Here is an 18653-nt window from a genome sequence, read left to right as displayed (position 1 = left end):
TTCCCCCTGAAGTACTCTGGAGAGGTAATTAACCTCTCCAGGCCTCAGCTTATCCTTCTGTGAAATGGGAATAGCAGTAGAAACAACTTCATAGACTTTATAGGATGGTTCTGAGGATGAGATGGAGGCAGTGCATGTCCCTTAGCACAGTGCCCGACACAGTAGGTGCTCAGCAAATAGAGGGATGACTACATGAGCGAATGGCTCCCGCATTGGGCAGGGTACTGAGTGCCACGATTAGAAGGTTGCATTGCCTGTTACCACCCCTCCCCCTGCCCTCACTGCCGACCAACCTCACCAGGAAAGAGAGACAACCTGGAAACTTTGTTTTCTAATGAGTTCCTGCCCAAAGTTAAAATGTGGCTCAGTGGTAAAGAATCCACCTGCCAATGCAGGAGACCAGGGTTCGATCCCTGGGTTGGGAAGATCCCCTGGAGAAGGGAAAGGCTACCCACTCCAGTATTCTGACCTGGACTGTATAGCCCGTGGGGTTGCAAAGAGTCAGACACGACTGAGTGACTTTCACTTTCACTAAGTTAAAACATGGCTCAGTGGTAAAGAATCCACCTGCCAAGGCAGGACTCCAGGGTTCAATCCCTGGGTCAGGAAGATCCCCTGGAAGAGGAAATGGCAACCCACTCCAGTATTCTTGCCTGGAAAATCCCTGGACAGAGGAGCCTGGTGGGCTACCTGCAGTCCGTGCATGGGGTTGCAAAAGAATCAGACCTGACTGAGTTACTAAGCAACAAAAGTTAACAGTGCAGTTAAAAGCTTACAGTGGTCACTTGCTAATTGTAAGAGATCCTGATGGAGTGAAAAACCGGGGGCCCCAGTGGGTGACAAGCCTGGATCTGTATTGATAGCTGGCTCCCCCTACCACCCACGTGCTGTGTGACCTCGGGCAGCTTTGCTAACCTCTCCTACCTCATTCTTCTCATCTAGGAAATGGGGATAAAAATAGTCTGCACTTCAGAGGGTTGGAGTGAGGTATAAAGATGAACAGGATGTTGAAACTGTAAAGCTGTTTCCACAGGGCCTGGCTCGTTGTTAAGAATCCTAATCAGTGTGAGCTCCTGTCTAAGTGAAGTACACTCACAGGCACTCCAGGGATGTCAACAAAGGAGAGAGAAAGCTGTGGGTTTGGTTAGTCAGGGACCAATAATTGTTAAAATTTATTGAGTATTTTCTTTGTGTCAGGCACTCTAGTTAGCATTTTTTTTTAAGTAATAATTTTAATGTTATTTCGTCCATTCTCTTTTTTTTTTTTTTTTTTTGGCCATACCACCCAGCTTGCTGGATCTTAGTTCCCCCACTAGGGAATGGAACCTGGGCCCCCTGTAGTGGCAATACAGAGTCCTAACCACTGGATATCAGGGAATTCCCTGTTAACCATTTTTAATGCATCTCATTTTAAATCTCACAAGAGGCCTGTGAAGTGGCAAGTGTCATTTCCCCCATTTTACAGCTGAGAAAACTGAGGCACAGGTATGCCTCAAGTTGCAAAGTTGTTGCTAGTTAAGCCAGAATTTGAACCCACGCAGTCAGGCCTTCCAGGTAAGACTTAAGGAGGTTGAGATTAGCGTATGAGTCAGCGTATGGCCGTCAGCCACAAGGCACAGACTCACTCACACCAAAGCAGGGAAAGTCTCACATTACTTGGGGGAGGTTCAGAGATGACCAGCCTTCAGGTACAGCTGGATCCAGGGGCCCTCAGACAGTGACTTCAGTTTCCAGCCCTCTATCTCCATCTCTCAGGCAGGCTTTCCCCAACACAGCCAGCAGCCCCTGACTCACATCCTATCATTGTTAGTATCTTTCCACTGCACCAAAACGCTCCTGGGGGGCCTCTGGTTGGCCCCGCCTGGTCACATGCTCACTCTGTGACTAGGGTAGGGGGTGGGGTCAGTGCAAACACCGCAAAACCCCCTGGGAAGGGGAGGAAAGAACCAGATAAGTCCACTACAAGAAGAGAAGGCTACCAGCTTGAGGGGTGAAGAAGGAACCTGGTGCCAAGATGGTTAGATATTTGTCCACAATTCAAATACAGGATTCGAGGTGGAGCAGGATGGTCTATCCTTATGGTGATCACGTTAGGATCATTTTTGATGGAGAATTTGGGTTTGTGGGCTGTTATGGTTTTGTTTCTGGAAGAGGATAATTCTGTGCTGGCCCTTGTTGAGGTGAGACTTGGGTGACGGTCTAGTTGGTGCTGGTTGGAGAAGGCGTGGAGGCGAGGCCTTCGGGTGAATGGCCCGGGGGTGCTGATGGCGTTGGGGTTGGTGAAGAGGGTAGGGATGGCACTGGGGACAGTGTGGTGGCGGAGGTGGGAGCTGAACAGCAGGATGGTGTGGGCAGGAGACGGTTGAGTTGTGGGTCTTGGGTCTGAGATGGACTGATGAGCAAGCGGCATCATGGTTAGGAATGTGGGCAGCCATGGCACATGGAGATGCAGTTTGGGAGGAATGTAAGGGAGGTGAACTGTGCCACGCATGGGCAGGACTTGGTGGAAATGATGTGCTGGGAGAATTAAACATTTCGTGAGGGGCGTGGTTGGGGGGGCGAGGAGGGAGGTACCACTTTTAGAGCTGATGATGGAACTCTGTGTGGGTGTGAGGAGCTGATGATGGTTATTCCGTGGGACGTGATGGTTTCATAGAGTAATAGAGGTGGAAGGACTTAGCTGCACTCTTATGGAGGAGGATGGAGGCCAAGCCCACCCGATGGCTGCAGCTGGGATGTAAGTCCTCGTTCCCAAACCCATTCTCTCTTTTCAAAAATTACTCTGTATTTTCTTCACAGTGGTACATGCGTATAATTTAAGAAGTCAGACAGGACTAACATCTCTTCACAAAAATGCACTTGTTCCTCGCCTACTTCCACCTTCTTCTTCTCAGAGGCAACCACTTTTAGCTGTTTCTTCTAGCAATTTTACAGCTCGTGGATCTGAGTAATGTGCGTATTTTTGACTCTTCCGTTGTAGACATTTTCCATTGATTTCCTATGTAGTAAATAAGAACTTAACTCTCTTATATGGCCAGCCATGGCTTTCTACTGTGCCATCCTCCTAAACAGCTCTCATGGTAGGCATACTATTAATAGTACCTTACCAGTGTTCTTTCAAAAATGTCTTATGCTTAAAATAATATATGTATGTGTGTAGCTGGCAAGTAATGGCCCCACAGAAATTCAGGAGATTAGGACGTGGCCGCATCCACATCTGAACCTCGTGTACATGCGTCACCTTGTGTGGCAAAGAGCCTTTGCAGAAGTGATTAAGCGAAGGATCTTGAGTTGGGGAGATTCATCCTGGATCACCTGCACGGGCCCAGTGTCACCATCGGGTCTTTGAACATGAGAGGCAGAGGCAGGCGGGTCAGAGTCGTGCGATGGGAGAAAGACCGGCCATCACTGACTTTGAGGATGGAAAGGGGCCAGGAGCCAAGGAATGTGAGCTGCCTCCCGAAGCTGAAAAAGTCAAGAAAATGGATTCTCCCCAGGGCCTCCAGGAAAGAATACTGCCTGCCAACACCTTGATTTCAGCCCAGTGAACCATTTTGGACTTTGTTTAAACTTCTGACTTCCAGAACAAATTTGTTTTTTTTTAAGCCATTGACTTTCTGGTAATTTGTAACAGGAGCAATAGGAAATTAATACACCATGTAATATGTATACATCCACATGCATACATGCAAACATGCATTCATTTGTATGTTTTATGTATATATATACACACACACACACACACACACACGTTAAATCAACTAATACAACTATTCACAGCTGAGCTTTATACTGTACTACCATAGTTTCCTTTTTTCCTCCTGAAGTGACTAATTACCTTGCTTCTTTATGTGCCTTATTTTCTTTATACCTTTAGCCCATACCTGCTGCACCTGCTAATAGCTATCTGTATGGCTTTCCACAAGGGCAGTCACAGCAAGTATTATGTTTCAGTTCCATTTTTTGAGTTATCTGCTCTAGAGCATACGGTACAGTGTAGCTGCTATTCAGTGACTTCTTCCTGTGGTCTTGGCATTCCCTTCACCTTCCTTCTGGTTAGAATTCCTGTCTTCTGGAGCTCATGTCTTCTTGCTCGGTTTACTCCCCTATTTGGAGCACATTGCCCATGACAGATCTCCATTTTAATCCAAATCCATTCAGCTCCTGAATCCAGATCACAGAGTAAGAGCAGCCAGTCACACCTGTAGTTCTGTCGGGTTAAAAAGACGGCCCGGGGGGGTTGGGAGCACTGTGGTGACAGCACTCCAAGTTAGGAGGCTTCCGGTGGATATCTAGTGGTCCTTGGTTGTCCTTGCATGATTAATAACAGGGGACTGAAATGCAGATTAGAAGCTGGTTCACTTGCAGATCCACACTGGCTGATGTAAACAAGCCACTTGGAAACCATTTGGGTTCTGGTTGCCGGTATCTGTATTCTTAGACCTTTCTTCTAGCACCGATAAGATTCTGCTGAAAAGAAGGTAGGAATCTGGCTGCTGGTATTCTAGGAACCCAGTGAGCGACTAGCCTGAGGTATTCAACATCAGCATTGAAAATAAGCTTCATCTCCTTGGGTTTGTGATTTTGCATTTATTTGACAGCGCCAGGCCTGAGTTGCAGCACTTGGGAGGTTTGCTCTTTGTTGCTGCATGCAGGACCTTTAGTTGTAGCTTGTGAACTCTTAGCTTCAGCTTGTGGGATCTACTTCCCTGACCAGAGACAGAACCCAGGCCTCCTGCATTGGGAGTCTTAGCCACTGGACCACCAGGGAAGTCGCCATCTCCTTGGTTTTGATTTATTATTCTTGCTCTCAGCTGTGCTGGACGACTCTGTGCAAAGACCCTCTGTTTGGTGCTCTCCAGAGAGAAAACCTTCAGACTTTATGGTGGAAGTGTATCTAGATTTTAGCTTCTTTCATTTGATCTTTTTCACACATACCTTCTCTTCGCCCCTGGTCCCACAGATGATCCGTTGTGCTGTCATCCCAAGTGTCTTTAAAGGACTCTGTCATAAATCACTTGTCATGTGCTGTCTGAAATTTGCCTGCCACAAGTCTGCTTTCCAGACCCCCACATTCTGTTGGTGGTGTTTCCTCTCTGTTCAGCCCAATCTTGTGAATTTGTGTCTTAAACAGTCTTTCTCCCACATTGGATTTAGAAGGTCACGCATTTGGACAGTTGGGTGTGTATATTCAGAATCCCAATCTTTCTCCATAACAGTTTTGTAACTGGAGCACTGATGACGGTGACCACGTCAGTTGTGATACCAAGATACTTTCCTGTAGGATTCCTCAAAACAATTGTTTAAAAGCTCTTGTAAACATTATTCATGGCCACTGTGGACTTTAGCAGTATAAAGGAGAAAATAAAAGCTGCCTATCATGGTAGTGGGCCTTCCCTGGTGGCTCAGTGATGAAGAATCTGCCTGCCAATGCAGGAGACGCCGGTTCGATCCCTGGATTGGGAGGATCCCCTGGAGAAGGAAATGGCAACCGACTCCAGGATTCTTGCCTGGGAAATCGCATGGACAGAGGAGCCTGTCAGGCCACAGTCCGTGGGGTCCCAAAAGAGTCAGACACCACTCAGTGATTAAGCAACAACAACGAATCTTGGTGGGAGGGTTCTTGGCAAGGGTCTCTGTTTGGTGGTGGTTTGGTGGTGCAGCCTTGGCACGGGTGAGGAGGATGCTTTGGAGCCAGGAGCAGCAGGGCCGTCGTGTCATGGTGGACACATGCTGCTGTGTTGGGACCGTGGGCTCAGGAGCAGGTCTCTCCCCTCAGCAGGGCTGCTTGGGAGAAGAAGGAAGCTTCTAAGGACCGGTGGGTAGCGCTGTGTCCAGGCCTGGACCTTGGCTGCCCCAGTGGGCCCCACAGCTCTGCAGCGCGTGGCCTGCCCGGCCCTGTGCTGGGTGATTTTCAATGATGCTGGCTGACTTGGAGGGACACTTACCGACAAGGCTGTTCCATTGAGTTACACAAAGGAGCCAAAAGGCTGACCCAGGTCAGCTGTGTTTGCTGTGTGGACAGAGTGTGCAGCTCAGGCGGGTGAGCAGGGGAGGGCGAGGGGGACGAGCATTTCCTTTCCGGGGTGTCTGCCCTCGGGGTCAACACCCTGTGATGTTCTGCTTTTCCCCTCCTGCTTCCTTCCTCTTGTCACCAGTGCTTTTTCTTACAGAAACCCCTGGACATTTCTAGCCCTCAGGGCAGCATTGAAACAAATTTCAGGGTTCTCTGTCCCTAATGTACTTGGTGCCCAGCTCTGCATGGAGTTCATGCTAGACCCTCGGGGCTCACGGAGACACCCAGACCCCCCCTCCCTCAGTCTGCTCCCACTCTTTGCCCTCGGGGCCTCTAGCAGCTTGGCAGGGCAGGGCTGGAAGACCTGGTTCTTGAAGATCAGCCCAATGCTTCCATTTTACAGATGAGGAAACTGAGGGCAAGAGGAGCCCGAGTCAGGATTAGAGCCACCTCTGCTGACTCTGGGATCAGTGTTCTCCCAACCAGACTCTGCCTCTCTCGGCTTCCACCTCCTTTTTGAAGCTTTTGATGTGATGGATGATTGGGGGATGTTTGTGCTAACAAACAAGGAGTGGGTTTGAGGGGGACTTGCTGGCTAATGATGGATGGAAGCCCTGTGGAGTCTGATGGGTTCCTGGGGTTGTCTCTGAGGGGTGGTATGAGCTGGGGGGATGGAGCTTTATAGAGATGCCCTGAGAGTTCTGGAGTTGGTGATCTGGGTTCAAGCCTCTGCTCTGACTCTGGAACACAGATAAGCCCTAGCCTTCTGCAACCTTAGATTCTACAGTAGACAGTAGTGATACTCCTATAGATGGTAGTAACCACTCGTGGAGATGGTAATAATACTCGTGGCTGCCCAAAGAGGAAGGCCCATTCTGGGCTTCACACAGCATGGGACACACGGACCTGCTCTTGCTTCTGCACCCACTGTGCCACCAGCTAACGGCACACACATTCTTCAGCCCAGGTGTCTGTGGTCCACCTTGGGTCGGTGGGGGGGTGGGGGGCAGGGGGCGGGGGTGGGTGGGAGCACCTTCAGCCCATCCAGGCTCTAACTTACAGAGGCCCCTCCTGTCCTGGCCCTAAGGAGGCCCCTCCTAGCGCCAGCTTCCCCTCCATACCACCTGGCCCCCCAACGCCCATCCCTGGGGAGGGGCTGCACCCGTGGGAGACCCAAGCCTGGGCCTTCTCCGGTTCCTGGTTTTCCAGGGAGCCCTGGCTGGAGGGGGATGGGAGAAGAAGCCCTGGAGGGAGGGGGAGTGGGGGAAGCAGAACCGGGAACTGGAAGGGGAAGGGTGTGGGTGGGCCTCGATCCAGCCTGCCTCCCACTTTCCTCCTCCTGCCAGTCCCCTCCCCGTCCTGGCTGGCTGGCGCACTGGAGGCAGGGGCTTGGCCCAGGAGAACTCAGTGTCTCCTCCGAGTGAAGAGGGGGTGGTGAAGCCACAGCACCACCACCCCCAGCTGAGGCCTGTGGTGGGGGTGGGGCCCAGGCTTTGTTAGTTCGCTGGCTTGAGGCCCACACCTGAAGCAGGGAGACTGAAAAGCCCCTAAAATTCAGCCGTGTGCCTTCGCAGGGCCCCTTGGAGCCCACCAGTTTCTGAGGGCAGATGGGGCCAGTTCACGGGGTGGGGGGCAGAGCAGCCTGGCCTCCTCTCTCGGCGTGGCTGCGGCCACAGCCTCTCCCGCCCACAGGGCGTCCCCACGACAGCTCTGCAGACCTAGGCCTTCAGCCCGGCCGCAGCCCCCGAGTTCAACCTCAGCTTTCTCCGGGCCCAGGCGCCCGTCCCGAAGTGAGGTGACATTCATTTCACTACATCCTGTGACTGCCGCTCACTTCCTCCACGTGGTGGGAGCAGTGTGGGGGTGGGGGTGCGGGGAGGACAGATCAGAGGAAAATGTAGCCGGGCTGGGGACCTCTGGGATTTCCCAGGGGGTGGTTGGGGGTGGGAGGGAGGCTGGGAAGCTTTCAAAGGAAAGAACAGACGTGAATGAAGACACGGGAGGAGGCGGGAGGCAGCTGTGAGTCCCACTGTGCCATAGCCGTGCGGAGGCCCTGGGGAGACTGTCGTCCCGTCGCCACCTCGGAGGCAGGTGGCGGACCCCCCAAGGAAAGCCAGGCAGGGCCCCGCTGCCAACTTGGCTGCCTCGATTTCCCCTGGTCCCTAGGGTGCCGGGTCCAGCCAGACCTGTGAAGAAGAGTCAGGTTGGAGGGGCAGGCCTCACAGGCTGGGGGGTGGGGGGTGCCCTGAAGCTGAGGGGCTGGCTCCGGGAGGGACTAGGGCTCAGGTGGGAGGGCCTGGGTGGGGGCGGTGCCTGCCCTGCTGAGCCCTCTTCTCTTCTCTTCTCTTCCACAGGTGGAGTCACTGGAAGCCCAGCCCCACCGGCAGCCTGAGGCCGCGGTTCCCCAGGGTTTCCGCTCCACACCTGGATCTATGTCTAAGTTGTAACTCTTGCTTACCAAGACCACGATAATTCCTTCCCCAAAGCCCAGCAGCCCCCCAGCCCCGTGCAGCCCCAGCCTGCCTCCCACCGCCCAGCTGCCCGCGATGCCCGCCAGCGGCCCCGGGGACACCAGCGGCTCCGCTCTGGAGCGGGAGGAGGAGCGCAAGGTGAGCAGCTGGCTGTGTGGGGATGCAGGGAAGTGCTGGGCACTGGACCGCATTGCTCTTCTCCATATGGGGCTGTAGGGAGGAAGGAGTCTCCTTTTTTTGTGATAAGCAAACTGAGGCGTGAAGAGGTTAAATACTGCAGGCCAGGCTCCAGGAGCTGGTCTCTAAGCCCCCACCCCCGCCCCTCCGTTGTGTTTGAGCCAAACTTCAGACCCCAGGTCTGTGCGATTGTTAGGGGTTGGCCTGGCGGGGGCCCCAAACCTGGCTTCCTTTCTGAATCAGCCTCTTAATTAGCTGTGTGTCCTTATGTCTAAGTCATTTTACCTGGTTTAGCGGCCTCTGTTTGCCCAAGGGGTTAGTAGCTTTGGGGAGGCCAAAGACAAGTTCAAGGAGCTCTGTAGATGGGAGGCCTGGTGAGGACTCACCCTGCTACACAGACAGCTGGCTCATCGCGGGGCATGGGGTGCCGTGAGCTCAGTGTGGCACCAGCCACGGTGGAGACACTGGTTTCCCGCCCCCACCCCACCTCGGCTCTGAGCAAGTGTCACTTCTGGCCCTAGAGCCAGTGACGTGCTTGTTTTTAGGGCCCCAAGATGGGTGACCTGTTCGCCCTTCTGCTGAACTCTAGGATGGGCCCAAGTCAGTTAGAGGAGATCCCTGCAGACTAGTGGGAGTCCCGGCTAGGTCCTGACTGGCTACCTGAGGACCTCACCAAGCCATGTCCACCTGTTGGCAGAGCCACTCGAATCCCCAGGGATGGCAGGCCCCACCTCCACCCTGGCAGGGAAGCTGTGCCAGCCACGGCCTTCCTGGGGCGTCCCAGCTGGCAGGCCCGGGCTGGTCCCCGCAGTGTCCTCTGCCTGCTCTCCTTTTCCTGAGCGGGAGTGAGGGGTGGTGGTGCTAGGTGGTAGCTGGGAGTAGCAGGGTGTGCTCACGGGGCACAGTTGGTCTTTCTGGAACCAGGGGGACACCTGACACCAGGCATGGGGCCCCTGAGCCCTCTGAGGAGCAGCAGCTCTGGGGACCGCAATCAGCCGCAGTTCCGAGACCCGCTCCCTGCCTACTCTCCCCACCATGTGTGCTTGGCTCCTTCTGAGGCTTGCTCATTCTTAGAGCCAGTTTCTGTTTTCTGGGTAATTTCCACCCATTTGGTCCTTGAGGACAGCCCTTGAAACAAGTGGGGCAAGGACAGATGGCCCTGGTTTGTAGACGAGGAAGCTGGGCCTAGCTAATCAGTGGTGAGTCCAGATGAGAGCCTGGTCTCCTGCCCCACCTGTGTGGGTCCTGGTATGGACACACACACACATGCATGAAGCCCAGAAACTTGCCTTCCCAGCCCAGAATCCAGTAGAGTGCCTTAGGATGAGGGGCCATGTATGCCTCCAAGCTGGGGACAAAATGCATGCTGCGGCCAACCTGCTGGGGCTCCTAGGGGCTGCAGGTCAGTCCCTTTCTTTCTGATCCCATGGGCTTTCTGGGCTCCTCCTACCCACAACTCAGACCATAGGAGACCCACACCCTGCTGTCAAAGAGCCAAGGCCACCTGCGGCCACCTGTGCTGTTGACCCGCAGCTGTGGCCATGACTAATTCCCTTCCCTCCTTGGGCCTGGCTTTGCTTCTCCATTGACCCTGACCCCCTCCCCTGGCCTGGTGTCCTGGCTGGTGCTGACACTGCTTTGTGTCCACGTACCTGCAGTTGGTGGTCAGCTGCCCCCCACAGATGAAGGAGACGGGGCAGATGGGCCACATTCCTCTCGTTACTGGCCAGGGCTTCCCCGGGCAGCAGAGCCCCCAGAGAGAGCAGCAGATGGGCTCGCTATCATGACAGTTCAGGACAGAGAAAAAGCACTGGCCAGAGAGTCCCAAGTCCCAGGCCCCAGGCCTGCGGATGTCATTTCCTGGAGATGTGACTTTCAGGCTCTCTGGGCTTGCATTTGCTCAGCTGTAAAATGGGGATAGTAACTCTTACTGTGCCTGTTTTATAGGGTGGTAGTGGAAGTCAGATGAGGTCACGGGCATGGAGTACCCTGCAAACAGCAAAGTCTGGTCCAATTACGAGGGATTATGATTGCTATTATTATCTACCCATAGTAACTGCTCTGGCTCAAGAGGCAACAAACACACACACAGGCCCAGCGCCTGGTGCTGATAGAAGGAGCTGATAGACAGGGGCTGGGGCATGGCGGGCGCTCCTCCCCGGTGTGCGTGCTGGCTCACCTGGCACATCTCCCTGGCACCTCCGGGCTGGCTCTCGTGGCTCCAGGAGCCGCCCTGGGAGGGCGGGCAGAGATGCTGACAGCCACTCACGGCAGCCCATGAAAGCCAGGCCTGGGGCAGGGGTGCCGCGTGGCTGCAGAGGGGAAGATGGGTTTGGGCCAGAGCCCAAGGAACCTGGCAGAGTTTCCAGGGGCGCCTGGCACAAAGGAGCTGTTTGGTGAGCCAGAGGGCAGGGGTGTGGCTGCCCACTGGCCCCTTCACCGCCTGGCCCCACGTGCCCTTCCCGCCTCCCCCTCCCTCCCCACCGGCCACGCCCCCCTATACCTTTCACTCCAGTACTTCCTGGAGCTACCAGGCCTTTGTTTATGCTGCTTCCTCTGCCTGGTGTGCCCTTTCCCTAAGCTTCTCTCCTCCTTTCTGATCAAAGCCCTGGCTTCAGTCCGCCTTGAATTAGAGAGAGAATCAGTGGTTCTTAAACTGTGGTCTATAAACCAGCAATACCAGCAATACCTGGAAGAGTTAGATATGCAAATATTCAGGCCCCACCCCAGACCTGCTGAATCAGAAACTCTGGGGAGACCCCAGCGATCCTTGTTTTAACCAGCCCTCTAGGGGACTTGAGAAGTACCGGTGTGGATCATATCCAGCCCTGCCGCTGTCCCTGGAGGGCAGGACCCCAATACTGTCATTGGGGTGGATCCTCAAGGCCTGACTAGCTCAGAGCAGATGCTCAGAAAATACCTTATGGATAGGACAGAGAGGAGAATGAGAGTGGATGAGACTCCTTCACTGGAGAGCAATCCCAGAGCCCAGATCAAGCAGTCAGGGTGCAGCGCTGTGGACAGTAGGCTGAGAGAGCAGAGAGGTGTGCGTTATTTGGTGTCCTTCTGGCTCCTGCCCAGTGTCCCTTCTCCCTGCAGCCTTCCTCACCTTATCATCCGTGTGCTGGGCAGGGACGGGGCTGCTTGGGGAGACTGGGAGGAGGCAGGCTTGGAAGGGGTGCTGAGCTCTCGGGCTCTGGCCAGGAAGGGTCAGCTGGGTAAATGTGGCCACAGAGAAGGGAGGAGGAGGTGAACTGTAGGAAGGCCAGGAACCTGGGTCCTGGCTCAGAGGGAATCATGGAGATGGGTTCTAGGTCCTGCGTGGAGGGGAGACGTGGGGCAGAGGAACAGGGCAGGGGACCAAGAGCGTTCCGAGCCTTGGGGCTGGAAGGGCCTCCTCGGATCCCCAAGTGTGAATCAGTGTCTCACGAGGAGTCCAGGCCCCAGGCTGGGCCCCTCATCTTCCTGCTCCCCTTCTCCTCTGGCTTCAGAAACCTAACAGATGCATTGACTGCTGACTGTCTGCCAGGTGTTCTCTTAAGCTCTGCGCTTGCCTTCTTACAACTGCTCCCCAAAATAGGCTCTGTTATTTCCATCACTATCTTATTAAAGACTAAACTGATGCTCAGAGAGGTCAGGTCACTTGTCTAAGGCCACAGAGCTAGCAAGTGGTGGTGCTGGGATTATAACCCAGGCTTCTGAGCCTTTCAGGCTGCGACCCACGGGAAGGGGGAACAGAGTGGGTGTTGCCTCCCTGCTGTGATGTTCCATGGTCCTAGCCACGTTTCTTCTGCTGCAAGTTAAAGAATGTTTATTTAGACTAAAAGTCGGGATGGTCAGAGAACGCTTTTTTCTGCGTAGCCGTGCTCTTGCCCTGGGGTGGATGTTGGGGGCACTCACCCCTAACAGGAGCTCACGTGTGCAGGCTAGTATGCATGACTGGGTACATATGCGCGCGTGTGCATGTGCATACACACACACACACACACACGCACCCAATACATGCTCTTCTGTGTAAAGACACTGCTGTATACATGTTGCTTCTTTCCCTTCTGCCTTCACTCTTTTCTTTCTCTTCAAACTTAGGTTTTTTTTCCCAGTACCTGGCACATAGTAGGGCTCCCCGAGTCTGTTGGGTGAACTGAATAGTCCTCCCTGGAGGACCTAGCAAAGGGAAGGGGATAGGAGGACACAAGGATGGGTAAGCCATGCCTGCCCTCGGAGGAGGGAGGCTCCTCCTTGGACAGTTCGCCCTCTCCTGCTGGGTAGGAGAAGCGCCAGTGGTGGTGGTGGTGGGGAGATATGTGTTTGTGCTGGGGAGCACAGCAGGTGTGCCTGTGTATGCATGTATGTGTGTGTTTACATACATGTGTATATATACACACATATGGCCAGCTCCATGAAGGGGGCTTCTCCCTCCTCACCTAAGTCTAACCCAGAGGCCTGGCAAGCACTGACTTCCTGAGCTCTGGCTTGTGAGCTTCAGGGGCATCCTTGGGGGGGTTTCTCCTGGCTCCAGGCTCAGCTGTTCTTGCTGGTCCACAGGTCCGGTGCCTACCCCCAGGCATGCCTTCCCTTTAGTGCACTTAAATTGCACATGGTCACTCAGGGCCGGCTCTTTGCTTTATAATTGTCACCATAGGGGTAGCTGAAATAGCCTTCCCTCTTACACATTTAAACAGTTCCAGAAAAGGCAGAAATACCCTTATCTCTTTAGGAACACAGCTAATAATAACGGTCCACGGACAATAAAAAATGCCCATTTTTAGCTCAGTGGAGTTGATTAGATGCTCAAGCATGGAGAGCAGACGAGTGAAGTAAATAGTGCCCACCCCTCACAACCGCCCCAGAGCTGACCAAGACCTCCATTGTGGGGTTCAGGCTCTCTCAACTTCTCGAAGTTAGCTGCTACAACTTGTCGTGTTTAGCTTTGCAGTCAGTTCAGTCTTGAGCAGGGATCAGCTGGACTCTGGAGACAGGCATGTGTTTGAATGTGGACTCAGCTACATGACTGCTGAGCATCAAAATGAGAGTTTTCCAAGAGATAGTGTGTGTGAGCAGTTAACACAGGGCCGTGGCACAGATTGAGTCTTATCATTTATTTTGGACAGTTAACTAGCTGTCTGTCTATCTACCTTCTTACCTTTCTCCCCATTTGCCTGTCTCTCTGCCTACCGCCCTATCTGCACATTGGTGCCCAAGATCTACTGTAGCCTCAAGGACTGAGGGCCTGGGAGAAGAATGAGGATGGTGCAGTTGAGGGTGTGAGTGGTGTGGGTTTAAGCACCTAAGAGCCCCTGGGCCCTTCTCCTATCACCCACTGAGCAGAAGCAAAACCGAGGCAAGTTTCAGGATGAACCCAAGTCCTATGGCAGTGGCTCTGCTATCTTTGGAGGCTCCATGAGGGGCCATGGGCTGGGTGGGGAAGCCGAGCTCAGTTCTGTGGAGCGAAAAGGGCCGGCAGGGAGCTGAGCAGGAGAGGGTGTCCCAGGGAGAGTGTAAAGTGGGGTGAAGCCCTTCCTTTCTGGCACCTGGGCTGGGCACAAGGACTGGACCTGGCCTGCAGCTGCCCTTACGGAGAGCCACAGAGCAACGAGGGCTCTCACTTATAATCACCCTACTTAGCACATGCACAGCATGGAAAGGCAGAGTCTAGAGGAGTTACCTGTGCCTGGCAATTTCCTCACTTGATCCTCACGGTAACTGGAAGTGCCCACTGTCATTATCCCCATTTTTACGGGTGAGAAGTTGAGGCTGAGAGAGGCTGAGAAACTTGGTAAGGGTCACATGATGGTTTACCTGATTCTTTCTGTCCACGAAGTGAGGGTGGCTGGTGGGGCAGGGATGAGACGGTGGGCTGCGCAGTCCTGGGTGGGCTGCTGAAGGGGTGAGGGCAGAGGCGCTTGGGGGCTGCCGGGCTGGCAGCTAGCAGAGTGGCCGTGCTCCATCCGGCCTTCGGCACAGTGCAGGCCCTTGTGTGTTTAGGTGGTGTCTCTCCCTCTGAACTGAGTTCCCTATTTGCTTATCTTTCCAGTACACAGTAGGTGTGCAATAAATGTTTCTGAGCTCATCCACGGGCCTGGCCTCATGGAAGCTCCAGGACCACAAGGGTGGGCACGGCTGGGTTGCGGTGGGCTGGGTGCATGTTGGGGGAGTTTCTCTTCTGAAGGGCAGTGAGGCCCCAGCATGGCGCACGGGGTGTGAAGGACCTGGGAGAAGCCATGGTGTGCAAGTGCCCAGGAGCTCTGAGGGTGGGAGGGCCCACAGGACATGGCCGCTGCCTGCCCAGGAACGGGGCCTTTTGGGAGCCGTGGAAGACCTTCGTCAATAATTATTACACGAAGCCCACCGAGCAGTCGGTGAATGCTTGTTGAATATTGTTGGATAGTTGGAACAGAGGACTGCTGAGCTCTGGGAGGTGACTGAGAGCAGGAGAGGAGGGGGCCCAGGAGGGCCGTGTGGAAGTGTGAGCACCAACAGTAGTGTCTGGTGTCTCTGCCTTCCCGCCCAGCCTCCTGCAGCTCGCCCTGAGGCCACCTCTCCATGGTCTGGCCTGGGCCTGCTGGGTGTGTGCGTGTGCATGAGCGTGTGTGGGGTGGCCCAGGGGTTGGGGTGGGGGGTCCTGTGCCTGTAGCTCTGCAGGCTGGGGACTCAGGTGCCTAGAACGGGCTCTGCCTGCCAGAGAAGCCAATTCGTTTCACTGAATTCCACGACCACAGACAGGTCCTGGGAGGCTGGCCAGCCAGCTGGCGAAGGCTGGTACGTGCTTCTTGTCCCGGGGGGCCCGGGCAAGTGGCTGGCTAGATCCGGCAAGTTCATCCCCTCAACTCAAACACCAACTTGAGACATCTGCTCAGTGGATGCCGTGTCGGTAGCATCCGGTGTGCGTTCCAAAGGGAGCACATGTGTCTGGCTGGCTATCTCTGGGCGAGGGCCTTGTGGGATGTGCTCTCTCTTAGGGGGAGGGGTCTCTGTCTAGGCATGAGGCCCCTGAGACAACCGTGTGTGGGTGTGTGTATGTGTAAATGCTAGCACATACCTTTACCTTGGCTTGCCTGCCTGCTCATGTCACACATATGTACACGTGCCAGGGGCACACGGCAGAGGAGGGTATCGTGCCATGTTGCTGTGGAAAGATCCAGGGGCTGGGAATGAAAAGATTTAAATTTTGGTTCTTAAGGCCTCCCTTGCTGGCTCTCTGATCTCTGAAAGAACCACTCTGAGCTTCAGATTTCCCGCCTGCGTAATGGAAAAAAAAAAAAAAAAGAACCAGCTCTACTTTCTGTAAGGCATAAGAATAAAATGAAATAACGTATGTGAAAATGCTTTGTTAATTACCACGTACTGTACAAATGCGAGAGATTATTATCGTCATGGCCCAGCTCCTCAGAATGAGAAGTTGTATGTGGCTTAAAATAATCCATCCAGTGAGCTGTGTTAAAATGTAGGTCAAATCCTAGCCTCAGAAGTTGAGAGAGCCTGATGATAACTGCCTCATCTAACAGGCCTCCAAATGCGAAGGGGCTTTGAAACCTGTAAAGGGTTATATAGATCGAAGTGACAGGATCATGTTTAAGATGAGAAGGTACATTTTAGTCACCCGGTTGCCTGATTTGCAGTTGTAATGATCAAGCAGCACTGGAGCCTCCTGCTTGGTTGTATTGGTGCAGGTTTGTGGATTTGCACACATGTGTCTCTCTCTCTGTGTATGCTGACTTGTTTATTGAGCATCTACTATGTGAGAGTTACTCATCAAGTATTTTGAGTCCCTGCCCTGTGCCAGGTGCAGGGAATGGAGGCACTGGGGACAGAGGCCAAGGTGAATAAGAGAGTTCCTTCCCTGGAGGGGCTCATGGCCTGGCCAGGAGGAGAGCCAGCAGTCCATTGCAGTGTTGGAGAAGGAAAGGAGAAGGAAGGGAATCTAGGAGGTGAGGTTAGAAAAGTCAGGGTTTTCTGGTCAACCTGAGAGGAAGGTAGTCGTGGCAGAAGCCAGGGTCTATGTCAAAGTCCCAGGGAGGAAGCAGCCCACATTTGCACCTGGTGTGGTGGTTTTGCAATGGCTGGAGCTGCCAGCCGGAATCCTAGGTCCTGCCTTTACCCGGGCTAAGGAGCTTGGGCTGATCCCGCAGAACCCTGGGAGCCCCCTCCGCAAGGGCTTAAGCTCTGTGGAGTGACATAATCAGTTTTGCATTTTGGAAAGATCATGGAGCACCAGTGTTCCTGAGGATTGCACTGCGGCGGGTACCAGCCAGATGTTGGGGTTTGTCTGAGCAGTGAGTGATGGCTGCATATGCAGGCCGTGAGCTGGGATTTGCATGGGGGCAGGGAGGAGGCACTTCTGGGAATAGTTCTGGTCTGTACGTGCAGAGCAAAGGAAGTTAGCAATTCTTGAGTGCCTTGCACATGTCAGCTTTCCATATATTACCTCAGTTAATTGTTCTACCATTGCTGCGAAGGAGGTATTAGTATTCCCATTTTGTAGGTGCAGAATGGTAGGCTGGAGAGGTTAACTAGCTGGAAGGGCCTAGTGAGGAAAGAGCAGAGCAGAAAGTCCAGCCTGCCCCTCCCCTGCCCACTCCCCACAAAGCCCACCTCCCTAGAATTTCTGCCCATTCCCACTGGAAGGATTGACTAATCCAGTCCCTTCACTTGACAGATGAGGAAACCAACCTGGGCTCAAAGCTTGTTCTGCTCAATTTGTTACTGTTTTCCAGCTGCTCCAAGTCACTGTGGATCAGATTCTTCCCTTTCAGAGTATTAGTGACGCCTCCTAACTCAATGCTACTTGCAGATTTGATAAGCATATTTTACATTCCTTCGCTCAACCCATCAGCAAGGATACTGAATGAAACAGGCCCCCTGACAGATGCGGGAATGAACCACTTGATACGCCTCCTTGAGGGGCACGGCCCCAAGCCATCTGCTCACCCTGCTCAGTGTATTATCCCCTCTCCCTCATGGGTGTGAACGAGGGCAGGCCCAGAGCAGAAGGTATCACCGCCTCCCTCTGCCCTGCTATGTCGCTACATCACGGAAGAATGACATGACCAAAAATAGTACGCTTTTCACAAAGTTGTGTGCGGGTCCAGATGGAAAGGGTATGGGCCAGAGTCACTCAGACCTGGCTGCAACTCCTGCCAAGTCTCATGGCCACTTGGTTTCCTGAGCACACCCCAGGGTACCTGAGGCTTGAGTGTTGGACTGGGCAGCGAAGGCCTACTTGGGCCCCAGGGACGGGCTCAGGACAGGGCCCCGGGGACTCCCTGTTCTCAACATGCCAGGACTGGACAGATGGCCTGGTGTCAGGGTCCTCCACCCCTTCCTCTTGGGGGTGTTGAGTTGAATAAAATTCAACAGGGGAAGATGCGCTGAGTGCCTCTGTGCATTGGGCCAAGAGTGCGTGGCTTAAGGTGAGGAATGACAGCAAGTCTCCAGATGGCAGGGGGTTGACTATCAGGGGCCCCCAGAGGCTTTCTCCATATGCTGATGTGGGGGTGGGCCTGGCGGTCCTTAAAAGTCAGGTGTCTTTGTTTTTAGTCTGTGCAGGCGGCCTGGTGACTGTGGTTCCTGAGTGCTGTTCTGAGCCTCTGACCGGCTTTCACACCTCCGATTAATTCAGAGCAAAAGTTAGAAAATCAGATGAATCCTCCTGTAAGAAATGCAATGTGTTAAAGAAACAGTTCAGAGGCCAGAATTTCTGGGTGGTGGGAGGACCCTTTGGCTGCCCACACCGATCCCGACCCACCTCGGTACCCCACCCTGGCTGCTGCCTGTGCCTTCCAAGCCCGTCAACCCGGACACAAGGAACAGTCAGAGGCTCAGCCAGGTCTGGCCTGTATTCTGTAGGCAAGTCCAGGGGCTTGGTGGGCCCTCTTTTTTCCAGGGAAGATGTCATTCCTCTCATCTGAGGGGCATGTGGAAAACCCACCAAGGGCTGAGTCTGTTCTAGGCTCTGGGAATTGAACAAGGGGATAAACCATTTTATTCAT

The 18653-nt window shown here is 53.8% G+C and overlaps 1 protein-coding gene across 8 annotated transcripts in view; it reads left to right on the top strand.

The window, feature by feature from the left end:
- DNMT3A (DNA methyltransferase 3 alpha) overlaps positions 1-18653 on the top strand; it is a 103733-nt gene that overhangs the window by 18096 nt on the left and 66984 nt on the right. For all 8 annotated transcript variants that reach the window (XR_011466015.1, XM_070379223.1, XM_070379222.1 and 5 more), the window contains exon 2: positions 8371-8625. Coding sequence is in view for 7 of the 8 variants with exons in the window: in XM_070379223.1 (XP_070235324.1) it covers positions 8563-8625 (63 nt within the window). In the remaining variant the exon portion in view is untranslated. The remainder of the gene's footprint in view (positions 1-8370; positions 8626-18653) is intronic.

The sequence above is a fragment of the Bos mutus genome, chromosome 11 (assembly GCF_027580195.1).
Source record: "Bos mutus isolate GX-2022 chromosome 11, NWIPB_WYAK_1.1, whole genome shotgun sequence".
Taxonomy (NCBI): Eukaryota; Metazoa; Chordata; class Mammalia; order Artiodactyla; family Bovidae; genus Bos; species Bos mutus.
This window is presented reverse-complemented; position numbering and strand designations above follow the sequence as displayed.